Raw genomic sequence first — 26,701 nt, forward strand, 5'->3', positions numbered from 1 at the left:
TCTGTTTTGGAAGTGTCTGTCCTAATGTGGTGTAGGTTGACTAGAAACAGGCTATGGTGTAGCCACTTCCATGGTTGCTCTGCTCCACACGATATTCACCTCAGTTCTGAAAGCTATTTTGCCCTTCTGCAGCCGCATCCTGCTCCCTGCCTTGGGCTGGGGCTACAGTTCACAGCTGTATGGGTGAATGGTGTGGTGGGAGGGGATGGAATGGGATAGACAAGTTAGCTTTTGCCTGGAAATGCTCGTTGTTTGACGTACCACATGGAGTCTGGTGATCCAAACAACGGACTGGAGCGTGGTGAGAAGGAACAAGGAGGAACTCCTTCAGGAGAGAATGAATTCTCTGGATTGAAGTCATTGTGTAGCTCCCTTTTCAGTTGTCTCAAATGTCTGGGATGTCAGACAGTCCCAAGGAAAATCTATATATGGCTTGATGTCTTCCAGGCTGGGTACTGTCTTCTTGAAGAAAATAAAAAGACTGAAGATTAAGCTTATGAAGGCATTGGATATCAACAGTTATAAAAAGCAGAAAAGTTCCTTTATTGTAGAATAGTAAGCTTTTCTTTGCAGATTTTTTAGCAAGACTTAAGAGGAAGGAAAGTACCATCTTTGAAAATCTTGCAAAATCTGAGTAGAAGAAACATCCATTTGTTTTGGTCTCTGCAGAAAGTGCCAACTTGCAGACTTTGTTGGACTTCTGCTCAGTATTTTAGTCAGGGATGGTTCTAAGGCTGAAGAGGCTGATGGACCACCAGGGAATCTGTGGTTGGTATGTAATCTAATAAAAGAGCTGGGAATCTTAGGGAAAAGCTTAAGGTTAGAGAAGCATGGTAGCTTTTCCTCTCCCAAACAAATTTGACAAGTTGGAAAGAGGTATGAAAAACTGGACTACCAAGTGCAGTCAGGAGCACTGTTTCTCTAAGGGCTTTCTTAATTCTCCCATGAGAGTTAAGCTAGAATTTAATCTCAAATTGTTGGGTGTTTTCTGAAATGCCTTTGTGAGTTGTTACAGAGGTGCAGATCTTCTCATCCAGTCTTTCTGCCTGCTTAAAAAAGTCTGTGTCCTGACAGCAATATCTTGAAATATTACATTTTGGGAAGCTTCACCAGGTGTACATAGTAATTCACTTTTGGCTTTCCTGAAGTCAATGCTACTTACAGTCACATTCTTTTCAGTATTAGTACTAACAGTTTTATCTTCCAAGATCAACTTCAATATTAATAAATAAGACAAGCCCTGACTGAATTATTTCTAGAAACCAAGGAGCAATTCCCTAAATTTGGACCATTCAGTGACAGTAACATGAATAAAATGAAAAATTGGGCAGTGAGCTTCACTCTTTGATACTGATGCAAGCCTTCTCTCCTTGTACTTGCATCCCTTGTAGTACTAGCAGACACCGTGGTCTGATTGGCATGTGGTTTTTATTTTGCCTATTATTGACAAAGAAAGGTCTTGCGTATATATGAGTACAGCAAATAGTCATTTGCTGTGTTTCTTTGGGTATGTGAGCCAACCCTTACTTCCTGTCACCTGCTAGAATTCTGTTTCTGTTTAGCTCTCAAAGACACTCAGTGGCCTTGGCAGGAGTTACACTGGCAATGTATTTTGTCACTTGGACTACTGGAAACCATCTGTGTGTTCCTCAGTACTTGTCTGTACAAACCTTGAGTATTGTCTTGGACGTCCTTTCATTGTAAGCATGGAAAGCATGGGTGAATGGGCCGGGCAGGCAGATAGCCAGCTATTAAGTGTTTGTGGTAACATTCATCAGTGAGCTGGCATATTGCTGCTGATTGAGTCCTCCTGTGTGGCACTTGCTTTTGGGGTTTGCTGCACAAAAAGAATAACAGTGAACGCAGGTGATGTTTTGAGGTAAATGCCTTGCTCTTCTGCTGGCAAATTTAGCAACACTAATAGGATCAACATCAGAACTACTATTTGATATTTTTCTTGAAAGCATTTCCCAATGCCATTAGCCTTTAGCTTGGTGATAAATTTTTCATGCAGTTATCTCAGATTAGTGTACAAATTCCAAATGCCAGAATCAGTTCTTCTGTAACTGATAAAGCCAGTTACGGAGCAAGATGCAGAAGCTACAAACATTTGGTTTATACCTAAAATTAATGATGTTTTTATCTTTTTAAGCCTTTGAGGGGTTTTGTATGTGATTATTGAATCCAAATGTTACCAAATTCATGGTTCTGTTAAGTATCTGATTGAAGGTGCTCAGATGCTCTTTTACATATGTCAGAAAACTTTCATAAAATGAAGCAAAATCCATAACTGGCTGCAAATTAATACCTTTGTGCCACAGTTCTTTAAAAATCTTGAAGGCTTTTAAAGTATTTGTATACCAAATAAAGACTAACAATATGATATTTAACTTAATAATTGGTTACTTACCACCTTCTGTCTTGAAAAATCCACCTCAAGAAGACTCAGACTTTCTTGCTATTGTGTTCATGTATGTGTTTCTATGGCATTTTAGTAAATGCCATGATACTGTTACAAGAGAGCAGTACCAGCCACTGTAAAACTAGCTGGCCTTGTTTGGGGAATAAAGAGGATTCTGACATGTCAAGCAGTGTTGTAGCAACAGGCTGTTCTGCAAGGTCTGGAGGCACTGTAAGAGGTAACCAGGTTGTGCTTCTCTGGTTTTAAAGCCAGTGGAGTTTCATTGTAGTGATAACCAAGAGTCTTGCACCACTACATTGATCCAGTGGATGTTGATGAGTGATGAAGAGTTGGATCACTGGGCAAGAGGCAGACAGATTAAGTGAAGTGTGTCTATGTATGTTGTAAAAACAGGAGGGAGAGCATGACAAAAGTCAAAGGCACAGCAGCAAATGTGTCAGAACACAGAATGTGTCACTTTGACTTGTAAACAGCAGAACTTTGGTGAAGTTTGTCTTCCTGTAAATTTGTATTTCTCAACTTTACTAGGCTCAGTGGAATAACCACCTGCCCTTCCCATTGCATGAACTTCTCTTTTCGGCTGCACACTTCCTTTCTTCCCTCTTCTGTGCAGCACTGTCCCAGTGTCCCTGCATGACTGTGGACAGTGAGGTATGTCTGCTTTACACCTGGGTGTGTGCTGGCTGCCAGCTAAGCAGGTGACTGCTTTATTCCTGCTGCTGCCTTTCCCTTAGTGGAGGTGGTACCCTGGGTATCTCCTATTCACTGCTGTTTTTTAAATAAAACTTGTAGCAGCTTTGTATCTTTGGACAACTTCAGGGGAATTTGGTAAAGAGGATCTGAAGGGACTTCATTGGGATCAAAAGGTACTGGGTGAGAGGAATGGCTTCAGAATACCAACAGTGTGATCACACATACCTTATTTCCATAGGAAACCAGACTGAAAAAAAGCATTCACAGAGGTAGACAGTAAGAGGAAACAGGCCAGCACAGGAAAAGGGAAGCAAGGATCTATATTTGGAAAAATTAAAACTAGAGTCAGCATAGGATGGAAGAATAAAAAAAATTTGCATTTCTAAAATACAGGGGAAATGTCACAATCCGATACAAGAGGATTGTACTTCTTTAAAACTCAAGTGTGGGTTGTAAGAGGCATTTATCACCTTAGTAAGCAGGTTGGGGCTACCTGGGTGTGGGTATCTCCCAAGACATGTATACAAGCACTAACTTGTTAAACCTGCCAGCCTGCTGTTTTAGTAGCAATATCATAGGAGTGCTGTTTCTTTGAAAAGGGTGCACAAAGGGCACACAAGTTACTTGATTTCTAGAATGTAAGTTGATGGATGGCTGAGGGAAATGGTAAAATTTGCTGCTCTTTCATGTTCTTCCTCCAAAGAAAACATCTTAAATAAAATACTGGATCTGCCTGGTGGGAGTATGGCTCCGCAGACAGTTATCTGCGTCATTTTGTTTTTCCCTGACATTACTATTTTGCAATTCACATAGTTTCCTACCACAATATTTTGTAGAGGGAATTAGGAGATAAAGCAGAGCATGGTGGCAGATGAACTTGTGTCTGACCAGACAGTTTGGACATACCTTCAGGGTAGATCCACCTGAAGGCTGTTGTCATGTTATATAATGACTTAAACCCCAAATCACTTACACCATCAACTGTGAAACTATCTGGTGTAGGCAGTTTGTTGTATGAATAGGTTGTCCACAGAGCCCATGGAATCTCCATCCTTGGAAGTTTTTGAAACCTAACCAGGCAGAACCATGAGTAACCTGGTTTTAAATCAATATTGACTGTGATTTGAGCAGGAGATTGGATTAGAGACCAGCTAGTCCCTTTCAACCTGAATTGTGAGTCTGTATTATTTTCTTGCTGTTGTCACGTTTATTTAAAACTTGTAGCTGCCAATGATACAAAACATCAGGTGTTCTTGAACATTTGGCTGCTTCAGCCAAGTGATTTTTGTGAATTTCTGGAAATATGTACTGCCCAACAAAATTTAGACGAGTCCTCAAATAAGAATCCTGGGGTAACTCCACCACTGAAGCTGCAGTGATCATAATCCAGCAGGTTGTCTTTTGCCCATTGCAGTGTAAGGGTGTTTTGTGATTCCAGATGGGAAATTATTGGCATAAATTGGATGATCCAGAATATGAATGGAAAGTAGAAATTCAAAACATATTTTGGGACTTCTCATTTTTAACCACATTGCAGGTGGGAAGAGTTGACATATTATTTTTTGAGGGTGATGCTGACAACACTGGCATTCTTCCTTGACCTGCTTTTAGAAATGAGAGGAAATTTGACATATGAAGCCATCATGCACCCATTCCTGGGGTAGCAGTGCAGAGTGCCCAGTCTGCTGTGTCAGATCATCTCCACTGGCATTTCCTGCAGCTTTCAGTCATTCTGAAACTGCCTCCAAATATTTTCTATTAGGTGGCATAATACAGTTTGACTGCAGTGTAGCTCTCAAACCTAAATCACATACCTATTTACCTGTGAGTAAAACATTTAAGTTATGTTTTCAAATTATTAAAATGTATGTTTTCTTTTTGCATAAACAAAATATCCTCATCCCATCTATCAATGGAAGAGGAGACTATGATCAGAATAGAATTGGTGTGTGGAGAATTGTGTCTTTCACATGTACCCTGGTTTTCAATGAGGAAATCAATGCTGGCATTTCACTTCTCATTATGAATCAAAACATCAACTGTTACTGTTTTGTATTATTTTCTTGAGAGCATACATTGGCTTCTGAAAATTGGTTGTTTGGATTTGGTGTTTTTTCCTTGCCTGGCATTATAGAAAACACCCTTCTTCCAAACAAGCATAAGTACAGTAATGCAAAATCAGCTTGAGAGAAAAGGCAATGGTGCATACAAAGATACGGCTCATAGAATGTCTATCTTGAATTCTTATTACATCCTCATGAATAAACAAACTCTTGCAATTACTTGCAGCTAATGTTACCCTGACAACAGTGTGTATATATAACAAAATTCAGTAATCACTGCCAACAAAACCCCCAGTACAGCTAAAGCTCCTGTTTGCCAGGATGAAATATTTTCATTAAGGATTAAATCAACTCCAGATCATAAGTTCTGCCTTCAGTATTAGGATCAAAAAGTAATTATTCATTCCTGTATATGGAGATAAGTTTGGTTTGAGTTCTCTGTTTATCAAATAGTGTCATGCACAGGGAAAAGCTGTATTTCTTTTTACCAGTTAGGTAGTGATAAATCACTTGGCATTTTTCTGGCAAGCACAGTGGACACAGTCTGTCTCTGATGCTTTTTGCTGCAAGTTCTCCTCACTCAATTTTGCCAGTTCTGTGCATACTACCGATCAGCATATTTGCAGTTGAGGAACAGCAGCCTCCTGGGACAATTTCAGGAATGCAAATTGGAAATATTTTTTGATTTAACTTACTAAGAGATAGAAACTGTGGAATCCAATTCCACAATTGAATGTGAACTACTTAAATGCAGCAGTTCACATCCTGGTGTAAACAGGGTTCTACTTCAAAATGCCACTAAAGTATATGTAAGTTGAAATAAATTACTGGTCTGTTGCCTCCTCTGAGCTCTGATCTGTTCTGTAACTGCTGTTGCAGTCTTTGTGATCATTAGATTCTTTTGACATTCAGTTTTATTTTTGAGTTATATTTACTTTTAAGGAATCTTAGATGCCTTGACAAAGACTCTGAATTTTTTCAGTTCAGGGGAAGTCCTGCCAAGTTTAAAATTTTTCTGTACATTTAGATGTTCATGTTGGTGCTTTCTAAGACAGAGACCACTGAAGCGGCAGTATTTCTGAACACCAACACCTGCTAAATACTAAAAGCAAACATTAGTTCAGTACACAAATGGCTTGTAAAGACAGTAACTTCCTTCTAGGAGTGAATCTTTCTTTTAATTTATATATGTTAAAGCAGTAGTTTTATTAACTAGTTGACCAGTTGAGTTGGAAAAAGCAGGACCAACCTAGAACTCTTGTAGATTTTATCAGAAATTTTGGTCAAGAAAATGAGGGCTGATCATCCTTCCTTCTTCAAGAATACAGTTTCTAGGAAGATGGCAATAACACCCTTCTGTCTTACTTCTGTTTCCTGAAACTTAAGTATGTGCTCTGCTCAATGCATATTTATTAATATTAAAATACAAAACTAATCAAATTAACTTGCTCTTATTCAACTTTATGCATTTCTAAACTGAATTCCAGTTTTGATGGTGTGAAGTTTGATGCACTTCTAAGTGGGGAAAGTTGAAGATAAAATAATAAAATATTTTGTCACCAGTCTGCAAAAATGTAAGATAAAAGGGTTTGGGGTTTTTTGAGTGTGCAAGACAGCTTGAACTTACTAGGTTTGTGTCTCCTGGCTTTGAAAGTTGTTTGTGATCAATTTATAGCAGCAGAGGTTCTAATACTTAAAGCAATTATTTTATTACCCAGAGGAGTTGTGGGTGCTCCATCCCTGGAAGTGTTCAAGACCAAGTTGGATGGGACTCTGAACAACCTGGTGTAGTGGAAGGTGTGCTTGCCCACAGCAGAGAGCTTGGAACTAGATTATCTGAAAGGTCCCTTCCAACCCAAATCATTCTGTGGTTCTCTAGTTTTGATATTCTATTTACTTAGTAGAATTATTGCTAAAATTTTATATTTATTTAAAACAAAAGTTGTTATTATTGGGTTGGTGTCCTCCAGAAATAAATACTAGATTTCATTTCCCCATGAACTTCAGTAACAGAAGCTGTTGTTTTGCAAAATTAGTTCAATGACCAGCATTCTGTAATAGCAAACCCTTAATAGGGGAACTTGCAGGTTTATTTCTTGTCTGCAGTTGTGTTTCCTCCATCTGTATTCATTTGATGGGAAGGAGGTGAGAGAACCTTGCAAAACAGTTGATAATACCACTGCTGACAGCTGTGTACTGTACTTGTACAGGTATCTGACTGGACTGGTATAGATCTCTAACTGGTTTGAGGTGGTGGTGCTGGGAAGGTTCAGTGGAAATTATTTTGGGTTTGAGGTAATAGTCTCAGTGATCTTGTGGTAAGGAAAGTGTGGTTGGCGTTTCTGCCCAGCTAAAATAGGGAGTCTAGCAGAAAATCTAGCAGTGTCTCATTCTCTTTGGATAGACAAGAAATTCTCAGTGAAAGGGCTGTTACTTCTGGAGGAAGTCTTTACAGTAACACCCTCCTAAATACTAAGCAGCAGCATGACTGTTCTTCAGTACAGCCATTTCTTCAGCATTTTAGCAGTTCACGTTTTTTTGCTGAGAGGTTTTCAGGCATTCTTGATTAGACTTTATAATGAAATTTTCAGTCTCCAGCTCAGACTTCTGTATCTCTGTGTAGTTGTAAGGTTTGATTTCTTTGTGTTAGCATCTGAAATACACCTTTAAGGTAGTGACCCCTCTTGTAGGAATTCTGTTTGGCTTATAACTTACTAGCTTAACCATAATGTAAGGTGAAGTAAAGCAGACGTCTGGGCTGAATTTTAAGTAGTAGTTCTGTGATGTTTTATTCAGTTTCAGATAGGAAAAATACATGTATTGGAAAACCTTGGTCTTTTTAGTCTAACAGGATTTGTGAGGAGGTGAACAACAGCAATCTTTTTGTGCTTAGTTTGAAGAGTAAACTGTTTCTGTGCTTGTGCAAACTCATCTTTGGGCAGTTTGCTTGCACTTACACCACTGTTTTTTGTTACTGATCTGGTCTTCAGAGTAGTGACTTGTTAACAAACTTGAATGTTTGTTAACATTCTGTCTAAATAGTGATCTACATGCTGTGATGTGCTAGAAATAAATAAAGTATTCTGAATGGGATGTGGAGAGGAGAAAACCGATGGATCTACAGGTATAGTGGAATTTATCCACGAAATATTTTGAGAAATGTGGGACCACCAGAACAAAATAAGTGTAAGTAAGTTAATCACTGGACATCTTTTTAGACTGTAGCCTTTCACTATTTTCTCTAATTGAGATCTGGTGAATGTTGCTTAGCAGAAAAGATAGTTCAAAGTAAAAACCTTAAATTAGCCACAGATCTTGTGGGAAATGGTTTCACTGCTGTTGAGTAGAGACAGCAATGTCTTGAGATTGGGTTGTTAAAGCCTCAGCTGATACTAGCTGATATAATAAAAAGTAAAGCTGCACTCCACTTAGAAGAGAATTAATCTAGTGCCTGTAGGGTAGGACAGATTGTCCATAGGGTTTAGCAGTAATGAATGAGCTCTCCCTTTCACGTGGTCCTTCACTGATTCACAAAACCCTAAAGAAAGGGAGGGAAATCCTTCTGAAAGATCACTCTGCTCTATATTCTCACTAGCAGCAAGGCAGAACCATTTGTGCAATTAAACTTCTAAAAAAATTTTAATTGTTAATTAAATAGTATAATTAGCTTTTTTCCTCTCTGTAGTTTTAATAGTTGAAAATATGCTATTGCTCTGGGTATGCAACAAATACTTTTGACTTCCAGTTTATGTGTTGGCTTGTGATGTTTCTCTTTGTAATTGACTTTTCTTTTTCTTTTGTTAAACAGCAAAACCATTTACAAAACTAGTAAAGGAAATGCAACTCCATCGAGATGACTTTGAAATTATAAAAGTGATTGGAAGAGGTGCATTTGGAGAGGTAAGAGATTTTAACTTTCAGTTGAAATAATAAAACTTTTATAGTTTGTGCATCTGATTTCTTGTTACAGTTGACCTGAGGACAAAAGTTTCACACAGATGTGCTGAAATACTTCCAAATGTGGGATATAGCTAGGTACCTAATTCAAGGTCCCTTTGAAGCAGGTTATTCAGTGTCCAAGTGTGCCATTTCTGTGACTGGCTTTCTGACCTCAGTGTAGCCAAACAAGTGTCTCTTGGATATGAGTATGAGTGGGATGGTCCCACCTAGCAGCTGCACAGCTGAATTTGGGATCTCTTCTCCCACTTGCCATATGTCCTGCTCACTGCTGCTCTAATTTAACACAGAGCTGGGCTGCTTCTATGGTAGGAGCGTGGAGGCTGCTCCACCCATCTGCCTGTCTCTGTAGCAATCTGGTAATGCAGAAAGACGCATTTGGCTGCCTCAAAGGCTGTTCCCTGTCATCTTTGAAGATCAAAGGCTGCTGGATCTGTTTTTTGGACAGCAAGTTGAATCATGTTGGGATGATAGGAACGCCTTGTGTTTTGAGGACTCTCGCCAGTCCCAGGACCCTGGACTGAAGCTTAACTTCTTAATATATTTGATTAAAGTCTCATTAATCACACAAGCCTGGTAGGGCTTGCCACTGGCAAAAGCATTCACAGACAGCAGGCATAGGATGCCCGAGGCTTCTGGAGGACCTCAAAGACAACCTTTTCAGCATTTAAGAACAGGTAACTAAAGTCATAGCTGTCAGCAAAAAAGGTTATTAACTAGAGAATTTCTAGAAGTAAAAACCTCTTCTATTTCTTTCAGGAAACTTTTTTGAAGTAGTGCCACACTAAAGTGAAACACAGAGACTGCCATTAGTGGCTCACTTCAGCCCATGAGCACTCAGCTGCACCTTCAGCTGCTGGTGGCTATGGGGAAGCTTCCTGATCCTCATGTCCTGTTGTCTCCACAGAGAGCAGGATTCTGCCATGACAGGCATTCCTTCCAAGCATGGTGTGCTCTGGACACCTCAAACTCTTTCATGTAGGGCTTGAATGTTGGACAGGGGTAGCAGAGGGCAGCCAGAGGAACACCAGGACCCTACTTGACCTGGGTTCAGAAAACAAGGAGGTTTCTATGTGCATATGCACTTGGTAGTGGGTGATGTAATGACTTTATATCCACGTAATTTTAAGATACTTCAGAAATTGGTTTTGAGTAAAGTGGACACCTAAGACAGAAATTAATGTCTCAAGAATATCTCTTCATGTGTACCATCATCTAATGATGCACTAACATGTAATTTGCATATAAACATCATGAACACGGCTGCTGAAAGAAGTGGAATATTTTAATAAAATGTCCAGATTAGCAATAACGGCTTTCCCTGTAAGACAAAAGTTCACTTTTGAACTTGATGAGTGTTATATTTGTTGCAAAAGAGGAAGTGATATCTAAGAGTAATGGAAATACTGCATGCAAATCACTTATTTCATTTGAGTGATTCACTTGAGCATTATTTGAACATGAATTTTTGAGAAAAAAAAGTTACTGTAAAAAGTTTGTCAGGAAAAAGCAATAATTGGAAAAATATTGGTTAGTCTAAGGGAGGACTGAATGCTACAAACTTCGTCCAGAAAAGAAGTCTAAGGAGGAAGGTTTATAAGTAGATAAGAGGGCTAAAGAACCAAGTCAGTAGTGGGTACCTGTCTGCCTCTCTGTTAGGGTTTTGATTCAAAGCAGTGGCACAGTTTTGAAGACAATGCCCCCACCTACTGCGTAAGGATTTTACTCTCCATGAGCTGGGCTTCTTCTGGAGGAAACTAAGCAGAACCTCCATTCCAGGTGTGCACCAAATGGCCTTTTGGATCCAAGGAGTGTATAAGAATCAATCACTGGGTTTGACTCTCCTAACAGCTTCAAAGCATGTTTGGTCCAGGAAATCAGGCTAGATACAGTTTGAAACAAAATTCCTGAGCTGCATACAGTATAGATGGGAAGGCTCAGCAGAGGATACTTTGATGTTGTTCTGCTCTTGCTGTGCCAAATGACTTGCTTATAGTGGCTGTGACCACTGATATCTAAAGAATTTTAGATTAGCATTTTGGCATTTTGTCTTTTGGCAGGATTAGAAAAGGTTTCTGGATCTTTTCAGAACTAGACTTGTGATTGCTTTGGCTATCAAAAATGGGAACCCTTTATAGTGACTTGCAGATGGAGTCAGTGTTGGGAATATTCAAGGAAGGCTTGTTTTCCATAGTACTTGTTCTGTTCTTTTTCAAAAGATGCTCTTCTCTACTTAAATAATTTACCAGCTGGAAATCTCAGTACAACAGTAGATGAAGTATTTATATGCATTTCAAGAGACTTCAGTTTATATTTGCCAGGATGACCTTTCTTAGCTTGGGATCAAAGTCTTAAAGTGCATGAAAGATACAAATGCTGAGTGGAAACTTGTGTTAATAGTGTTTGGAGTGCCAGAATCAACAATGTGTTTCATACTCTTTCATTTGGAGAAGCATGGAATGTTACAAAATCAATTCACCCATCCCATCCCCTCCAGTGGAAATGAAATTTCACAGAAGTGAAATGAGAAAGTATCTTAATTTCATCCTTCTGTTGGAGCTGTGAGTGCTCATAGAGTCAGTGGTGTCAGTTATCTGTCAATATCACATCTTGTTCATCTCTTACCTAGAAAAGTTTTAGTTTATAGTTGCAGCAGCTTGAAACTTTTTATCAGTTTAGATAATACAGGAATCATTGATTTTAAGTTCATTATACTTTAATCCCTCTTGCCACAGAATATTTTGTGCTTTTTGCTTATGAAAGAATCCTTTGACCCTTGTATATACCACACTGGTATAACTGCCAGATTTTATAGGTATTATAAAATAGTAATTATGTAAAGGTTGACATTCCATAATAAGAAAATGAAATGTAGTTTCTTGAAAGGAAGTGGTGGCATCTTGTGTAAAACTACACTCAAGAAAACTGAATGGAGGAGCTGTGATTAATTTTTCATAATACTTTCATACATACATGGGAACTATGTTGGAAATTAGTTTATAGGCTTTATGTGCTAAAAATGCATTTTAAGAATGCCTATAAATATTTGTTTAAATGTATAAAGAAATTAATCAGAATTAAACTAAATATATTCCTGTTAGAATGAAGTAGTTTAATTTAAATACTAAACAAGTAGACTTCAAAAAGGATGAAAATTACATTCCGTTCTTCTCAGTTTAGCTTCTTTGGATTTTTTGGAGAATGCCAGGGGCTTTATTCTTCCCAAAGAACTTTTGCATAAATCAGTAGCTTTGAAGAAATACAGTTCAAACAAAATAAAAGCATGATATTAGTTATTAGTCAGGATCAGTGGTCAATTTTTGCCAGAAAAGATGTAAGCCAAGGAAGGAAACGTGGTATTTGACCAAAGAGAGGATTGAGAGCACATGTGAGCTTATCCCTGTGAACACAACTGCAAAATCAGTATCTAAGGCAGATTGATACAATCACCAGAATACATCTGTATTGGCATGTCAATACCTTTTTCTTTCTTTCTCCTCTGCAGAACTCAGCTTTGTTCTTTACACCTTTTCCAGCAATATGAGAACAAAGCCGAATGGAAAACCACCTGAGTGAAGGTTCTTGTAGCATGGCATGTCTGAGAAAGCAAGAGAAAAATGTTTCTTAAATTCTCATTATTATTCTAGGAGAAAAACAGCCTATCTTAGAGCCTGGAGATTTCCTCTGTAGCCACCTGGACTTCTTCTTTCACATAAAGGAAGCCAGCCACTTTGCAATCAGGGTGTACTGAATGCCTGAATATTCCTTACCACAGCATGTAAGGCCCTGACTCAGGAAGTCACTAGCTTGAGAACATAATGTATTTTTTTCAGAAGTTTCATAGTTGGGAAGAAAAATTTTAAATGTTTTTTGAGTGTGTGATAGTTAGAAATGCTTATAATTTGAAATGCTAGAAGGAGGATAAAGTACTCATGGTTCTTCCTCATCTCCTAAGCTATATTTGCCTGGATATATAACCCAGCTGGGTGGAACATTTTCATGAGTGCCCTAGTGTTACTTTCAGTTTTTCATTTTCTAGGTCATACAGGCAGGTAACTCATGTACAGAGGGACAACCTCCACAAGGAGCAAAACTAATAATAAGTGAAAAGCCCCCTGAAATAAATTAAGAAGTAAAATGGTTTTCTGTTATCTTAATTCGGGTTTCGATTAATAAAATTACTGCAGAAGTCTGTATTTGTAGACAAGAAATAGTATCTTGTGTAGCATGAAGTATTTTGTGAAACGGCACAGAAAACACACAAAGTACATAAGAGTGAAAATCACTTTTGCAAACTACACAGAAGTGAAAATACAGTTTTTAGGAGATTTAAGGTATATCAGCATAGAATGCAAAAGTCTTTCATATTTTCAACCTTTAGAAAACCACACCAAAACAACAAAGAAACCAAAAAGCAGTCAAGCTGTGGTTTGAAGTTTGCCTATGCCTGACTATTCCTTTCATCTAGAAACACCATGGACCATTACTTGAAATGAAATGATGTCCTAAGAACCTGTGCTTGGTGGGATTGTGCTTACCTGGGAAACCTGGCCAGCCTGAGAAGCGCTTTCTGTGTGCTTAGTGTTTGGCTGCACATGCCACACAAGCTGGGAGCAATTGTGCTTACAGCAGGCTGAGAGGGATAGGAAGAGGAGACTGTATATGGGAACTGCAGCTCTAATCATTTGCATGTGCTTCTTTGCAAACTTCATCTGCCCTCAGTAATGTGCTTGTTTAAGGTCACATGTCCTCATTTTGTGTAAAAGACCATTTAGGCAAACTGCTGTATATCAACACACTCCAGTCAAAGAGCAGTTGTTGAAGGAAGAATGAGTCAAAATGTACCTTGTTTGGGAGCTTGGATTGTATAACGTGGCTGACACCTCCTGGAAATTTGGCAGCATGGGACTGAAACAATTGTCTTCCTTCCCTTGTTTGTTAGCAAGGATTTCTTGAATGAGCAATACTTACTGTGGTTCCAGCAGAAGGGTGGAACTGCTTGGTCTTGCTTAGCACAAAAATAACTAAAACTCTTAATGTGCCCCACCTAAGTATTACTGTTCTGGATGGATTAGAAATGGATTCTCATGTAAATGCTGTTGTGTACAGACTTGATCTGTGTAGTGTTCAGTGATAATACGTCACCTCAGCTCAGGATGCTTAGTCACAGTCTCAGCTGGGATCAACAGACAGAAAAATGTGTTTCCAGAAGAAAATAATGGCTGAGAGAGAATAAGGCTGATCACCTGTGTACCACAGGTTCTGATCACTGATGTCATTTCTAGTGAGAGATACTGGCTGAGGTTGCAGTGAGTCAGAAGTGAATATGTAAAACCTGAGCTTCCCGCGGTCAGTCGTGCTTGGCAGTGAGAGGCAAAGCTCTTTGTGCCCTTTCCACCTGGAAATCACAGCTGTAGGGTACCGAATTCAGTGTTTTGATGTACTTCTAGAAATTAACCTAGGGCACAGGGAGCCTATGGACTGCAATTAAAGCTGTCTCACCTATTCAGAAGCTTTGGTGGTTGCCCTTAGGTGCCCAGCAGGGACTGTACCTTCCTACACTGTAGATTACAGAATTCCAAAGTATTGTACAGCACATGTGACACTTTTCATTCAACAATTCAAAGAGTCTAAGCATTCAGAATACGATGCAAAATAAGTATTTAATTAGCCCTGCTTTTCTTTAATATGCTCTTCATGAAAAAAGAAAATTAAATCAAAGCAAGCTATTTTCTGCTGTGGAAATGGATGAAGAAAGAAGCTGCTTTGTTTTGAAAATGCTTCAAAAGAGCTGGTTGCTATCTCAGTCCTCCCCAGCTCCGTGTGTGTTTGTGTGGCAGCACCCAGTAACTATGGAGACAGGCAGGTTGCAAGGGGCTGGAGACACACACAGTTCATTGTGGTGCTGCTGTGGGAGCAGACATTTGTCTCTGCAAACCCCCGGTCCTGAGGAACAGCTTAGGTGCTATTTGGGGCCTTTATTCTTCTTCTGCAGTGTCTTTCTGGCTGGGACTTGTAAGGGATTTCTTACTTGCACAGCATGAAGATATACACTGCATGCTCAAAAAAATCTGATTTTGCTTTGGAAATCTGCACCATGGCATATGAACTCTATCAAAAGACACTCTGGTTTTTAAATTTATATGTAAAATAGACATTAAAAAAACTGATAGAGCAGCCCAGACCAGTTTTTCCTCAAAGATGCAGTATTAAAACTATCAACTAATGAGCTCTATATCAAATCCTTTTTTCCTATCTGAAAGTGTCAGGAGGATAAAGTAGTTGCTGCGGTGTTTTTGCAGTAGCTGGTGTGCAGGGTATCAATAGCATGAGACAGAAATAGTAGAGTAAATGCGGCATAAACAAGCTTTAGCCAAAGGAAATGAATGTAATATTAAATTATAAATCTGGTAATAAGACATTATGGGTAAATTGTTTACATCTGAAATGACATTTTGTCTCTTCTCCCAGTCGAAAGGCTTGACTAAAACCTCTCCTCAAATGTCTAAAACCTTTCCAAGTTCCCGTCAAAGGTTAATTCATGCTATTTTACATTGTTTTATCCATGCAATTTTATTGTCTATTAGACTAAAGAGATCTTTTTATCATCCACTTTTATTGATGCCCTTCCTTCCAATTTTATTTTTAGATAAAATCATAGAATGGTTTAAGTTTGAAGGGTCTTTAAAGATCATCTTGTTCCAGCCCCTCTGCCATGGGCCAGGGACACCTTTCACTAGACCAGGTTGGTCAGAACCCCATCCACTCTGGCCTTGAATAATAAAAATAATGTACATTTTATTTTTTCTTTTTTTAGCAAGTAAGGCTTTTTCTATTCCCACACTAGCATGGGAGGCTCTTTAGTTTCTTGATCACCTCAATCGTCCTCTTTCACACCTGGTCCAGATGAAGTTTATTTTTCTGAGGTGTGGCTGTGTGTGGAGTTTCCAGTGAGTTTGTATTGCAAGGCACTAATGTTTACCCATCCTCAGTGGTGCGTATCTGCCTGTGAATTCCAGATTCAGTTTGCTTTTTTTCTTAACTACCTGCCATTATGAGCTGTTTGCACAATATTATCACCTATATGTCTGTGTTCCTCTTCAGCTGAGAACATTTTGCAGTCGGGTTTCGCCTTATTCCTGTAAGTCCAGTCCTTAAAGATAAGTTTTACCTGAAAGCTTAAGGTGCCATGAGCATGAATAGTGTTCTAGTGAATTTTTTTGGTCATTGCTTTGAAATTGATGCCAGCATGATTTTTAAAAAGTATATGTTAACTGTCTTAATTGTTTTCTGGAAAGCCAGTCTTCTATGTAAATGATTTCTGCACTTTATTGCACCATACTTACCATTTACATAAAATAAAATTTGTAACTTGATGCTGCTTACTAATGCTGATCATGTCACTCAGAGGGCACAGTACAGTGCTGGGAAGTTCTCTCTTGTCTGTAGAGGATTATTTGGCTCAGATTTGTGCCCTGTAGATTTCATTGGAACACTGGGAAAGGTGGAACTTGGCCTTGGATGGCTTTGCAGAGTGCAGCCCTAAATGTCAGTATTGAGTGGGTTTTGAAGGTCAAAACATAACCAAATACTCCTATAAAACAATAAAGAGGCAAAATACTAACTCTTGCTGAAGTCTAGAAAGCTACTTTAGCCATATTGGTTCTTTATTTTATTTTATTGCACTACAAGGGAAACAGAGCTTTGAGACACGAAGTATGGCAAGGAAATAGGTGGCAGAAGCAATACAAATCTGATGGGGTGTTGTGGTTTGTAGTTACTCTAGATGGCTTTAGCCCCACTCTTGATACATTGTTTTTTATATAAATATGTTGAAAGTTTGTTGAAGTGAAGGCACTAGGATTCATTTGGCTTTCTGAAATCCTTGAGGAAATATACTTGAGATTTATTGCAGTTTTCTTGTTGCTTCAGTCTTGAGCCTGACAAGTCATGGTGATGCTAATCAAATCAGATGGTAATCAATCCATACAGACTGGAAGGGGGGTTGCAGTGGTGGGGGAACCCTTGCACCTGTAATTTTTTTCATGTCACATTTTTAAGACTTAATAAAACAGAATCACCTAAATATCTACCAGACTACTTTGTGATTGTTGAGCATTTGGCCCCCTGATTCTGCATTCCAGCCTGGCATTATGAGATGCAAATTGGGAATAAGTCATTTCCTCAGTTTGACACAGGTATTAAAGGTGGTAGTTCTGGGCCAAAGGTGTGTGAATTGGTTAGCTCATGTCCCACCCCTTTGAGGCAGAGAGGTCAGGAAAGAAACTCAAGAACAGAGCAAAGCTGAATCCTCACAGGTTCCAGTGGCTGTGGGTTCAGGGACTCCCCAGCCCACCCCTCTAACTCGGGGGTCAGCAGCCACTGAGGCCCACACTGCAGTGTGTGTTACTCAGGTATTAAGCATGTCTGTATTTAAATACTTTCTGAATACTTAGGTGGCCACAGCAGCCTGTGGCTGAGTTCCAGAACTTTTTTTGTGACAATAATACTTCCTTAATCTTCTTACCTTTTTTTAAAAAAAATTGATGCTTTTCAATATCTGTGTTATGAGAAATGGCAAATTATTGTTCTCTGTTCATGTTCTCCATGACATTTATGGTTTCCTGTGTCTGTCATAGCTGTTACCTCTTCCAGGCCTGGGCTGTTTTATCATACCTCTGCTTATACATTTTTTCCTTTCATTATTCTTAGCATATTTTTTTTTTAAACTTCTAATACAGTGTAAATTGTATTAGTCTTAGAAATAGAGAGTGAATATTAAATTCTAGTCTGTGCATAACATAAGCATTTGTTCAGCCAGTAGACTTTTAAACTGAAGATAGAATCAATGCTTTTGTTCTTAAAGCAGGGATTTGTAGCAGTGTATAAATCTGTGTCCTTTGGAATATCTCTGAACACCAACTGAATGGTTTTAGTTTGGTTAGTAGATGTGGTGGATCAGTATGTAGGATAAAAACCGTCATATTTAAAACCAGACATCTTGCATGCTTAGCACAACTGCAGTATAAGAGGCCTCTGATCTCACAAAGTGGTCAGTGTGGTTACTGTAACTGAATTTGAGGTATGCCAGAGAAGGAAGAATTAATATAAAAGTAAGAAAAAACTCCACTGCAACGTCTCAGAAGGAGACAAAGCATTATATGACAAAAGTAAACTTAGAAACGCTGCCACCTGATGAAGAATGTAAAAAAATGTAATTCAAGGAAACACTGAGGTATTTTATGGAAGAAAGGATCTTTTCCAATATTGTAATGGTATTCTTCCTTATAATAGCACTGAGTTTATCAGGGCATTATTTTATTTGTGCTTCCCTGTTTCAGTTCAAATATCAATGAAGCTTGGGTTATGCTTTTCTATTTGTTTTCTTTTAAAAAAAATCCTAATTATTTGAATTGGTTGAGGAGTCGAGTCTAGTCAGGCAAAAATTCTGTCAGTTCTGTGAGATATCTTAAGCAGTCCTAAGATTTCTTTCCAGAGATAAAATTAATGGGGAATTACCTAATTTGCTGTGTGGTTCAATGAATTTTTCTGCTGACATGAGAAGCTGTCCCACTCTTACCCTTATAACTACAGCAGCAGTGTGTTTACTGGTGCCATAATTTGATAACCACTGAATGTGAAAATATGAGTCAGCTTTCTTTTTATGAACTATACTTTTTCTTCCACAGAAGACAATTATCTTCCTCCAGAAATTTTAAATTGGCCTTTTTAAAGCAGTCTTTTCAGTTGAAAAGAAATAGCACTAATATAGTTAGTGACTGGGGAATTGCTAAATAAGTCCTACAGACTTGGCATCCTTTCTTCTTTTCCTTTCTTCTTTTTCCAGGCCTGTTTAATTTGTCACTTTGTTCTAACACTTACACATCTCAGCTGTGCCTGCCCTCCATGATGCCAGGCTTCTATCGTTCCTCAACAGTTGAGCACGCTCCAAATTTGTGATATCCTGCAATGCCTTTGGACAGTGATGGCCTTAGATGAAGTGCAGTAGATGCCTATCTGGGTTCTGATTTGTGCACTGTATTTGTACTTAAATAACTGAGCAGTTCTAGTGTTGTGGTGGTATGAAACTTGAATATTGCTGCACCAGGGCTCACAGAGCTACGCTTGCAAATTGCATTTGCTGCAGAGCGTTGGTTCATTCCTCTGCAGCAGGTAACCTTGGTGCTCCTCTGTCCCTGTCCCTGCACCAGAGGTGTGGGCATTTCCTGAGTCACCATGTTTAAAAAGTGTAGTGGGTAATGTCAGCATCTTGCAGTTTCTCAAAGCTTTTAATGTACTGTTTGACTTAGAGTGTGCCTTCAGCTGGATCAGGGTAATGACCCAATTAAGTACATGGAGAGAGGTTTTTACAATGACTTTTAGCTGTGATGAAAAGAGGAGCAAGGCTGTTTACATTTAAGGCCATTACAGAAGGTCAGTTGAACAGTTTCATATGTACCAAGGAACCTCGTGTGTTTGGTTTGAGACTTTTCTTGTCTTGCTCATCCTTCCCCCGCAGCGTGAGCAGTGTCTTTGGGAGGTGTTTGTAGGCCAGGAGACACAGGGATTGTAATGTAGCTCTGGATATTCTACTTCACATAGAGAAGCTGCTTCTTAGTGCTTTGCCTTTCCCAGCCGTGTCCAGGGCCAGATTCCCATGTCTTTCCTGCAGTGGGTACCTTTTTTCAGGGCTGTGTGCCTGTTACATGGCTGTGCAGGTGTGTACAAGGTGCTGTCACCCACTATGTGACCTGATGGGTGGAGGGCTGAGCTCTGTACCTGCAGGTTGAGATATGTGTGTAAATGTGAATTTCCTGTTCTTGTGTTACTGGAGAAACAGTAGCTTCCCTGCCTCTCACTTGGAACTTCTTTACTGGTAAGGTGCAGGGTGATACTACATTTCCCTCTTCCTTCCTCAAGACTTAAGACTTTTTATAATGTTGCTCTGCTTCATGAACTATTCCAACCTTTTTTATAGTCAGCAGCTTCTTAAAGCTGCTGTAGCTGAATCCTTCCTAGATAGGAGTTTTTGAACAACAGAAGAGGAGAGGAGAGGTGATGTCATTCCTTTTCACACAGCTATTCAAGAGCTGTGTTGGAAGCAGTGAAAGCTGGTTGGTTTTCTGCTTCTAAAATAGAGATGAGCTGAGAAGAAGTAGAAATAGCAGTATGAATATTTAAGCAGTCCATGTATAGTCCTGTGAAAATGTTGCTGTGTTAGTCATGATGCCTGTTGGTTTTTTTGGGTTTTTTTTGCCAACTGGAAGAACTTTGTGGAAATTATGGCACTACTACAGGAATAATTAATTTTTGGTCCTTGAGAATATATTGACTTTGGTCAGTGACTGACATTTTCTTGGTCAAAATAAAGTCTTTGCATTCCTAAGCCTTGAAGTTTTTGTATTCTTGGTTTTTTCTTCCATTTACAGCTGTGTGCAGGGCTACTGTTTGTAATAGATCAGTGTAAGCAAGTCTAATACACAGCATGCATAGTAAAATGCTGTAAGCAAAATGGTGAATAAATAAATGAATATTTTTTTCTTTTAAAATATCTGCATAAGGTACACGAAAGCATCCTAATTTGCAAATATCTTTCAAGTTTCTGAGACTTGAAATGTGAAAGCAAATTAGTCAAATTTCTATTAACTGCAGCCTTTTTTGTTTTCTCAGGCTGCCCTTTTAAATGTTGCCCCACTGGCTGCAGGCATGACTACAAGCCCCACTTGTTCTTGGGAAACAATGCAGCTTTACTGCACATCTTCATATGAAAAGCTTCATGCTCCTCCTGTATCATCCCCCATGTACTTCATCATGAGCTCTTGACCACACAGGGTGCATCAAGTACATAGTAGTAATGTTGGAGAATACAGAAGGAGCAAAGACTCAGACTACAGTTTATCAATGTGTCAGTTGATCACTGATGACTCCTTAGTAACTTATTTTATGGATTTGTGAAATTAAGCTTAAACTGTTTGAAAACTGTATTTCTCTGACCATGCTTTTGTGTGAGTATTGATCTCTTGCAATATTGTATTTTTCTGACTATGCTTCTGTTAAAAATATCTTAATTTTTCAGGTTGCAGTTGTTAAAATGAAGTGTACAGAGCGCATTTATGCAATGAAAATTCTAAATAAATGGGAAATGCTTAAAAGGGCAGAGGTAAGTAATATGATTTTTTAACACAGAGAATTTTTAAAATGACATTAGGAAGATTACATTGAAGCTCTTCCAGACTAAGAAGAATTATTTCATGAGCATAGGAGCTTCGTTCTTTTCTCTTTTTTTTTTTCCTTAAGCTGTTTTAATGCAATCAAGTCTGACAGTCCCTTCCAGGCATCTGTTGTTCTCAGCATTACTGTGTATTCATTTACCAGACAGTCTGCCCTAGTTCTTACCCTGAATTTATTGGCCAGATTTTTGTTTACAGTAAAGGCAAGTTAAATACTACATGAAAGCTGAGATTGGTGCTACTATGACATTCACAGCTGTATACAAAAACGTTATGAAAAAGGTCTTTCTTCTCTTCCATTCAGAAAGCATCCACTAAGGAGCTTTACATCCTACCGTTTGAAACAGGATTTATGTAGCTAGTAAAACTATAACTAAATATTTTGGAATCAGCTTCAGACCATAAAACAAAATGTGTTAAGAAGGTAAATCTGTTTAAGAAGGGGTGTTTTGGCAAAAGGAGGTGTACACTGTCACAACAAATTCTGTAAATGTAAAGGCAAATGAGTACTTCACACATTAGGAAAAGAATACTAAGAATGCACAGTGGGAAGAGGCGTTCTAGGGTAGGTATTTCCAGGATACATAGTCCTCCATGGGAGAGGAAAACCTTATTGCACATACATAATATTATGTTAGTTAGCAGAAAATGAACAATAGATTTGAAGAGAAAAGACATGTATTGCATCAGGACTTGTAGCAGTTCTGTTAAGGGGCAAGCAGTAGTGGCTTTGCTGAGGTTTGAGCTTCCTAACCCTTCCCTGTCCCATTCTCCTGTCCCCTTCCTGACACCTCCTCCCCCCAGCCTGCCCTTCCTAGTCCCTCCCTTCCTTTCACTGAGTCAGTGCCAGGCCTTTTCCTGTGACAAAATCTCCTCCCTCTTGTTAAGCCCCTCTTCAGCACTGCCTTTGCCTGATTTAGTCACAGTCTGTCCATCCATCCATGCACTTCTTTAGAGGCAGCAGCAGCCGCTGCCACCCTGCTCTCCTTTGAGCTGTCAGGAGATTTCACACCCTGGGCTGTGCTGCATCAGCAGTTCTGCATTAAGCCTTTCCCTGTAAGAGGGAAATTTGGTGCCTTTTCTATGCAGATTTCAGCTGTGTTAATTCATTGGGCAGTATAGAATTATTTTAAACACAAATATTTGCAGAGGTCTTCTAAACTCTAATGGAAATACAGCTATACTGCCTTACTTCAGTAATTTTTAAAGTGATTTCATTAAGTGGCCTAAGTCAATGCAGCTTTTGCATGCAAAGAAGACAGCTGTTTACAAATTGTATTCTAATCATGCAACTAACTTGTCTTATCCTCTCAGGCAGGCATGAAGGGTGTATAATGAGCAATAGTTTTCCCAACACAAACTTAGGAAAAGTAACAGTGAAAAAAATATTTGTCTCTGCTGATTTTCCCCATCTACAAAGGACAATAAAGGAGCTGTCTTCTCTGCAGGACTGCTTTGTCTTTTCCTGATCAGTTTGCTTGCTTGATTTGGCTTTTCTGGATAAGTAGGACATTACAGCCTGCATATCAAGTTCATGCAACATCTAGGTGTTAAAAATTTCCCAAATGTGGTAAAACCTGTTCATTTTTAAAATTAAGCCTGCAAGAGTACAGTAGCTTCTTAAATGGAGAGTTCCACTGAAAAAGCATACTGCAAGTATTTTATTAACCCACATCACCTATTATTATATAAAAATATTATTATTATTAGTGGGTTAAAAAGCATGTTGTTACACTGGTTTATATTTGTTGTGCATGACATAAAATGTAGCAAGAAGTTAGCAAAATACTGCTTATTCATGTACTAGCTGCAAAAAAAAAAAACCCATATGGTTGCAAGTCGCTAAAATAAAGGAAAGGTTAGTGAATGTCACCTGACATCCATAAATGGTTTGGAAGCAAAAATAGGCATGCCATTTATGTTGATAGGCACCATTTGTATTCATCGTTCTCACAGCAAAATACATAGTCATTAGTGTATTACTGTTGACAATTCCAAATAAGTCCTGACTGGCTGATTAGGTAGCCTGTCATGCTTTCTGAAGCCACGTCTCAAAGCCTTTTAAGCTAGTGTAAGCAGAGAAGGAGAATCTTATGCTCTGAATTCATGATGCAGTGTTCAGCAGCATTACTGGGTTTTCAGTCTTCATAACATTCCCTCGCTATTTGAGGTTGCACAGTGAACTGGATCAAGGGACTGATGTCTTCAAAAATAAACAAACTAGTTTTCTGTGTTGGCAGCCTGCTCACATCATGGTGCCAGGAGAGCTGAGAAGTGCAGTACTCTGGTGCTGTGGGAAGGGGATAGGATTACTTGGAGCTGCTGTAGCTGCCAGCCTTTTTTGCAGACTGCTACTTTGGCCTTGCATTCGTAAACCGTTAAACCACCCAGCTGGCATTTAATTACAATTTACTTCTCTTTGCACCAGTGATTACTAATTTACAATGTGACCACAGCATGGTCTTCTTCAGTAAAATTGTAGATTGAATTTTGCTTCCTTTGAGGGGAAAATAGTTGGAGATATATTTGTAAGGTGCAGTCAGTATATGGTAAGGCTTGGGCTTCCCAGGCACATTTCCATAGTACATTTTCTCAGACATCTGAAGAAGTTGCAAAGACCAAAAAAAATTGAGTTCTTTTCTAGAACCCAAACACTTCAATCTGTACCTGTCAAATATCCTGATAATGCCTCTCTGGATTGAGAGTAGTAGAAGAGTCCCAGGGTCTGTTTCATGATAGTTCTGATCCAATAAAAACATTTATATATTTTTATTGGGGAGAACCCGCTTGAAGTTTATGAAAGTTGGTTTTATGTAAAGATGCTGCGAAAACCTGTTACACAGACCTCGCTCCTATGAAGTGTTGCAGTGTGCTGTTTGAAGTAGAAGAAAGATTATTGAAAATGAAAATGTATTATTCTGGACAAAGACAAGACAGTCATAGTAAAATCTGCTTATTTCCCATAGTGTGTTAGCAGTGTCTGGACTGGGACTGTAATGTAATAGAAGTATACATGAAACTGTTTTCATAAAGGTCTTTATCAGAAGAATCGGATGTACTTTGCTAGAGCCATTATCTTTCTACTGCAGATGGTAGTGACAAGTTATTATTTTCTGACTTTTAAAAATGTTTTCTAAAATAAAGACTTAGCTTTGACTTGAATTGACTTGTGGGTTTTTTGGTGTTGGGGGGTGTTGTGTGTTGGTGTGGAGTTTTTTGGGATTTAGTGGAGGTTGGTGGTGTTTTTTTCATTTGGTTTGGGTTTTTTTGGTTTGGTTTTGTTTTATAAAGTTGCAGTCAGGATTAGAATGACTGAATGCCTAACTAAAACCTGCAGAGATTCCCTGGCATGTCACTTGTGTAGACTGAATTCCAATGAATAGGGACCTCTGTTCAGTAATTTGAAATAATCCCATAAAACATCCATATATATTCATCCTGTGAAAACTACTTGTTGATGTTGACAATGGCTTTTCTCCCCCTCTCTTCCTTTAGACAGCTTGCTTCCGAGAGGAGAGAAATGTCTTGGTGAATGGAGATTGTCAGTGGATTACTACATTGCACTATGCCTTTCAAGATGAGAATTATTTGGTATGTTTGATTCATAAGTAAAAAAAAAACTCTGGCTTGTGAAAGAACTTTATTTTTGGTATATTTAAAAAATATTAGTGCATTAAATCTGTCCACCTCATGCCTCACAGCAGTGTTTCAATATTCTTGTTTTCTCCTTGAAGAAAAACTTCAAAGGGAATGACGGTAACTCCAGGAGAGTGAGAAAGTTGTATAGGACTGTAGTATATAGAGATTTAGTTAAGCATCTTAAATTAACTAATCTCCCCTTGCATAAAAAATACCATGTTCAAATTTAGTATTTTGGATCAGGTTGCAGTTAAGTAATCTGAGATGTGTTAACCCTGTGAAAGTAAGAAATATTTTATTTAAAATTTTCATAATGTCTTTTAAAGCATGACTTTAAACTTTTTTAAACTGCCAAAAGTAATTGAAAGCTTTGTATTTTAAAATCGTTGGGGGAAAATTAGCCTATTTCTTAAAAGTATTTCTATAAAATATGTTTTTAAATCAGCAGATTGGTCTCAATAATTTGAGGGACTTTAGCAAACACTTATAAAGAAAATCTGTACTCCTATGATATTTCTTTATGATTGGTCACTTGAACTGTGACATACAAGCCTGTTCACTTTAGTCACAGAAGACAGCAGAGTACTGGTTAGGAGCAAAGTCAGTAAAGCCCCAATATTCTGCAATGTACTGAAGAGCTTCCCTGCGGCTACTTCAGGCTTTGCAAACCTGCTGTTTCTGTAACATCTGACATAGCTGTAGTGTGAAAGTTTTCACCTTCTTAACACTTCAGCAGCATGGTAGCAAGTCATGAATATAAATCAAAAAATTGTATTTATAAAAGGCTGCCAAAGAGTTCAGGAAATAAGCAAGAGTTAGTAAGTACTCAAACATTTCCACAGATGCTGAGAAAAAACACATTACTTTGTCATGTTTGGAGTATTTTTAGAATAACAAGCACATGGTAGGAAAATAGCCAGTCACGTTTTAGACCCTCATTTACAGGCTATTTCCATTGAATTGTTTGTGATAGGTCCAGATTTTCAGTCTCTCACAGTGTAGTGTCTCTAGCACTGCCTCGCGATTTCAAATCAGCTTGTAGTTTCAAATTCCCACAGAACCAACCTTCAGACTTGCATAAAAAGCATTCTGTTTTGTATTTCCAAGTAGCTTGTAAGAATGGAACTACCTAAGGAAAAATTGTTAGCTGTGTGAGATAACAAGCAATAGCAAAGACAGCACAGAGGGGAAATCTTTTCCCAAAGTTCCCAAAGGTGTTCAGACACTGAAGTTTCACTTGACAGCAGAATGTAGACATCTAATTTAAGATCCAGTATCTAAGAAGACAACAGTTCTGCCTGGCAGCCAAAGTCAGCAGATTCCCAGCTTGCCTGAGGTCTGCTTCTGCATGTGCTGAGGTGCTGCCTTCCAATTTGGTCTGTTACTCAGAAACCATCTCCTGTAAATGTCTGGTGCTCACAGATGGAGTGGATCTGCATCTCAGTCACCGTTGTAAGTGATGCATGAAGAAAAGGTGAAACACATCAAGAAATCAATTAATACAAAAAGCTGGACAGAAGATTCTCTTCCATACCATCTAGTACTTGTCCAGGAGCTAAGAGATCTTTTTTCAGTTCTCTCTGGAGCTTGAAGAATTTTATAGCTACATTGTTCCTCATCCTGGAGAGTGCTGCCTTGTTACAGAGCCTGGGCAGATTTAGTTTACTTTTAACTGTCCTTTTAGCTGGTCCTTGCAG

The 26,701-nt window shown here is 38.7% G+C and overlaps 1 protein-coding gene across 11 annotated transcripts in view; it reads left to right on the forward strand.

The window, feature by feature from the left end:
• Positions 1–26,701, forward strand: part of CDC42BPB (CDC42 binding protein kinase beta) — a 90,736-nt gene that overhangs the window by 19,679 nt on the left and 44,356 nt on the right. For all 11 annotated transcript variants that reach the window (XM_021541356.3, XM_021541357.2, XM_021541361.2 and 8 more), the window contains exons 2-4: positions 8,987–9,078; positions 21,212–21,295; positions 24,861–24,956. In XM_021541356.3, coding sequence (XP_021397031.2) covers positions 8,987–9,078; positions 21,212–21,295; positions 24,861–24,956 — 272 coding nt within the window. The remainder of the gene's footprint in view (positions 1–8,986; positions 9,079–21,211; positions 21,296–24,860; positions 24,957–26,701) is intronic.

The sequence above is a fragment of the Lonchura striata genome, chromosome 6 (assembly GCF_046129695.1).
Source record: "Lonchura striata isolate bLonStr1 chromosome 6, bLonStr1.mat, whole genome shotgun sequence".
NCBI lineage: Eukaryota > Metazoa > Chordata > Aves > Passeriformes > Estrildidae > Lonchura > Lonchura striata.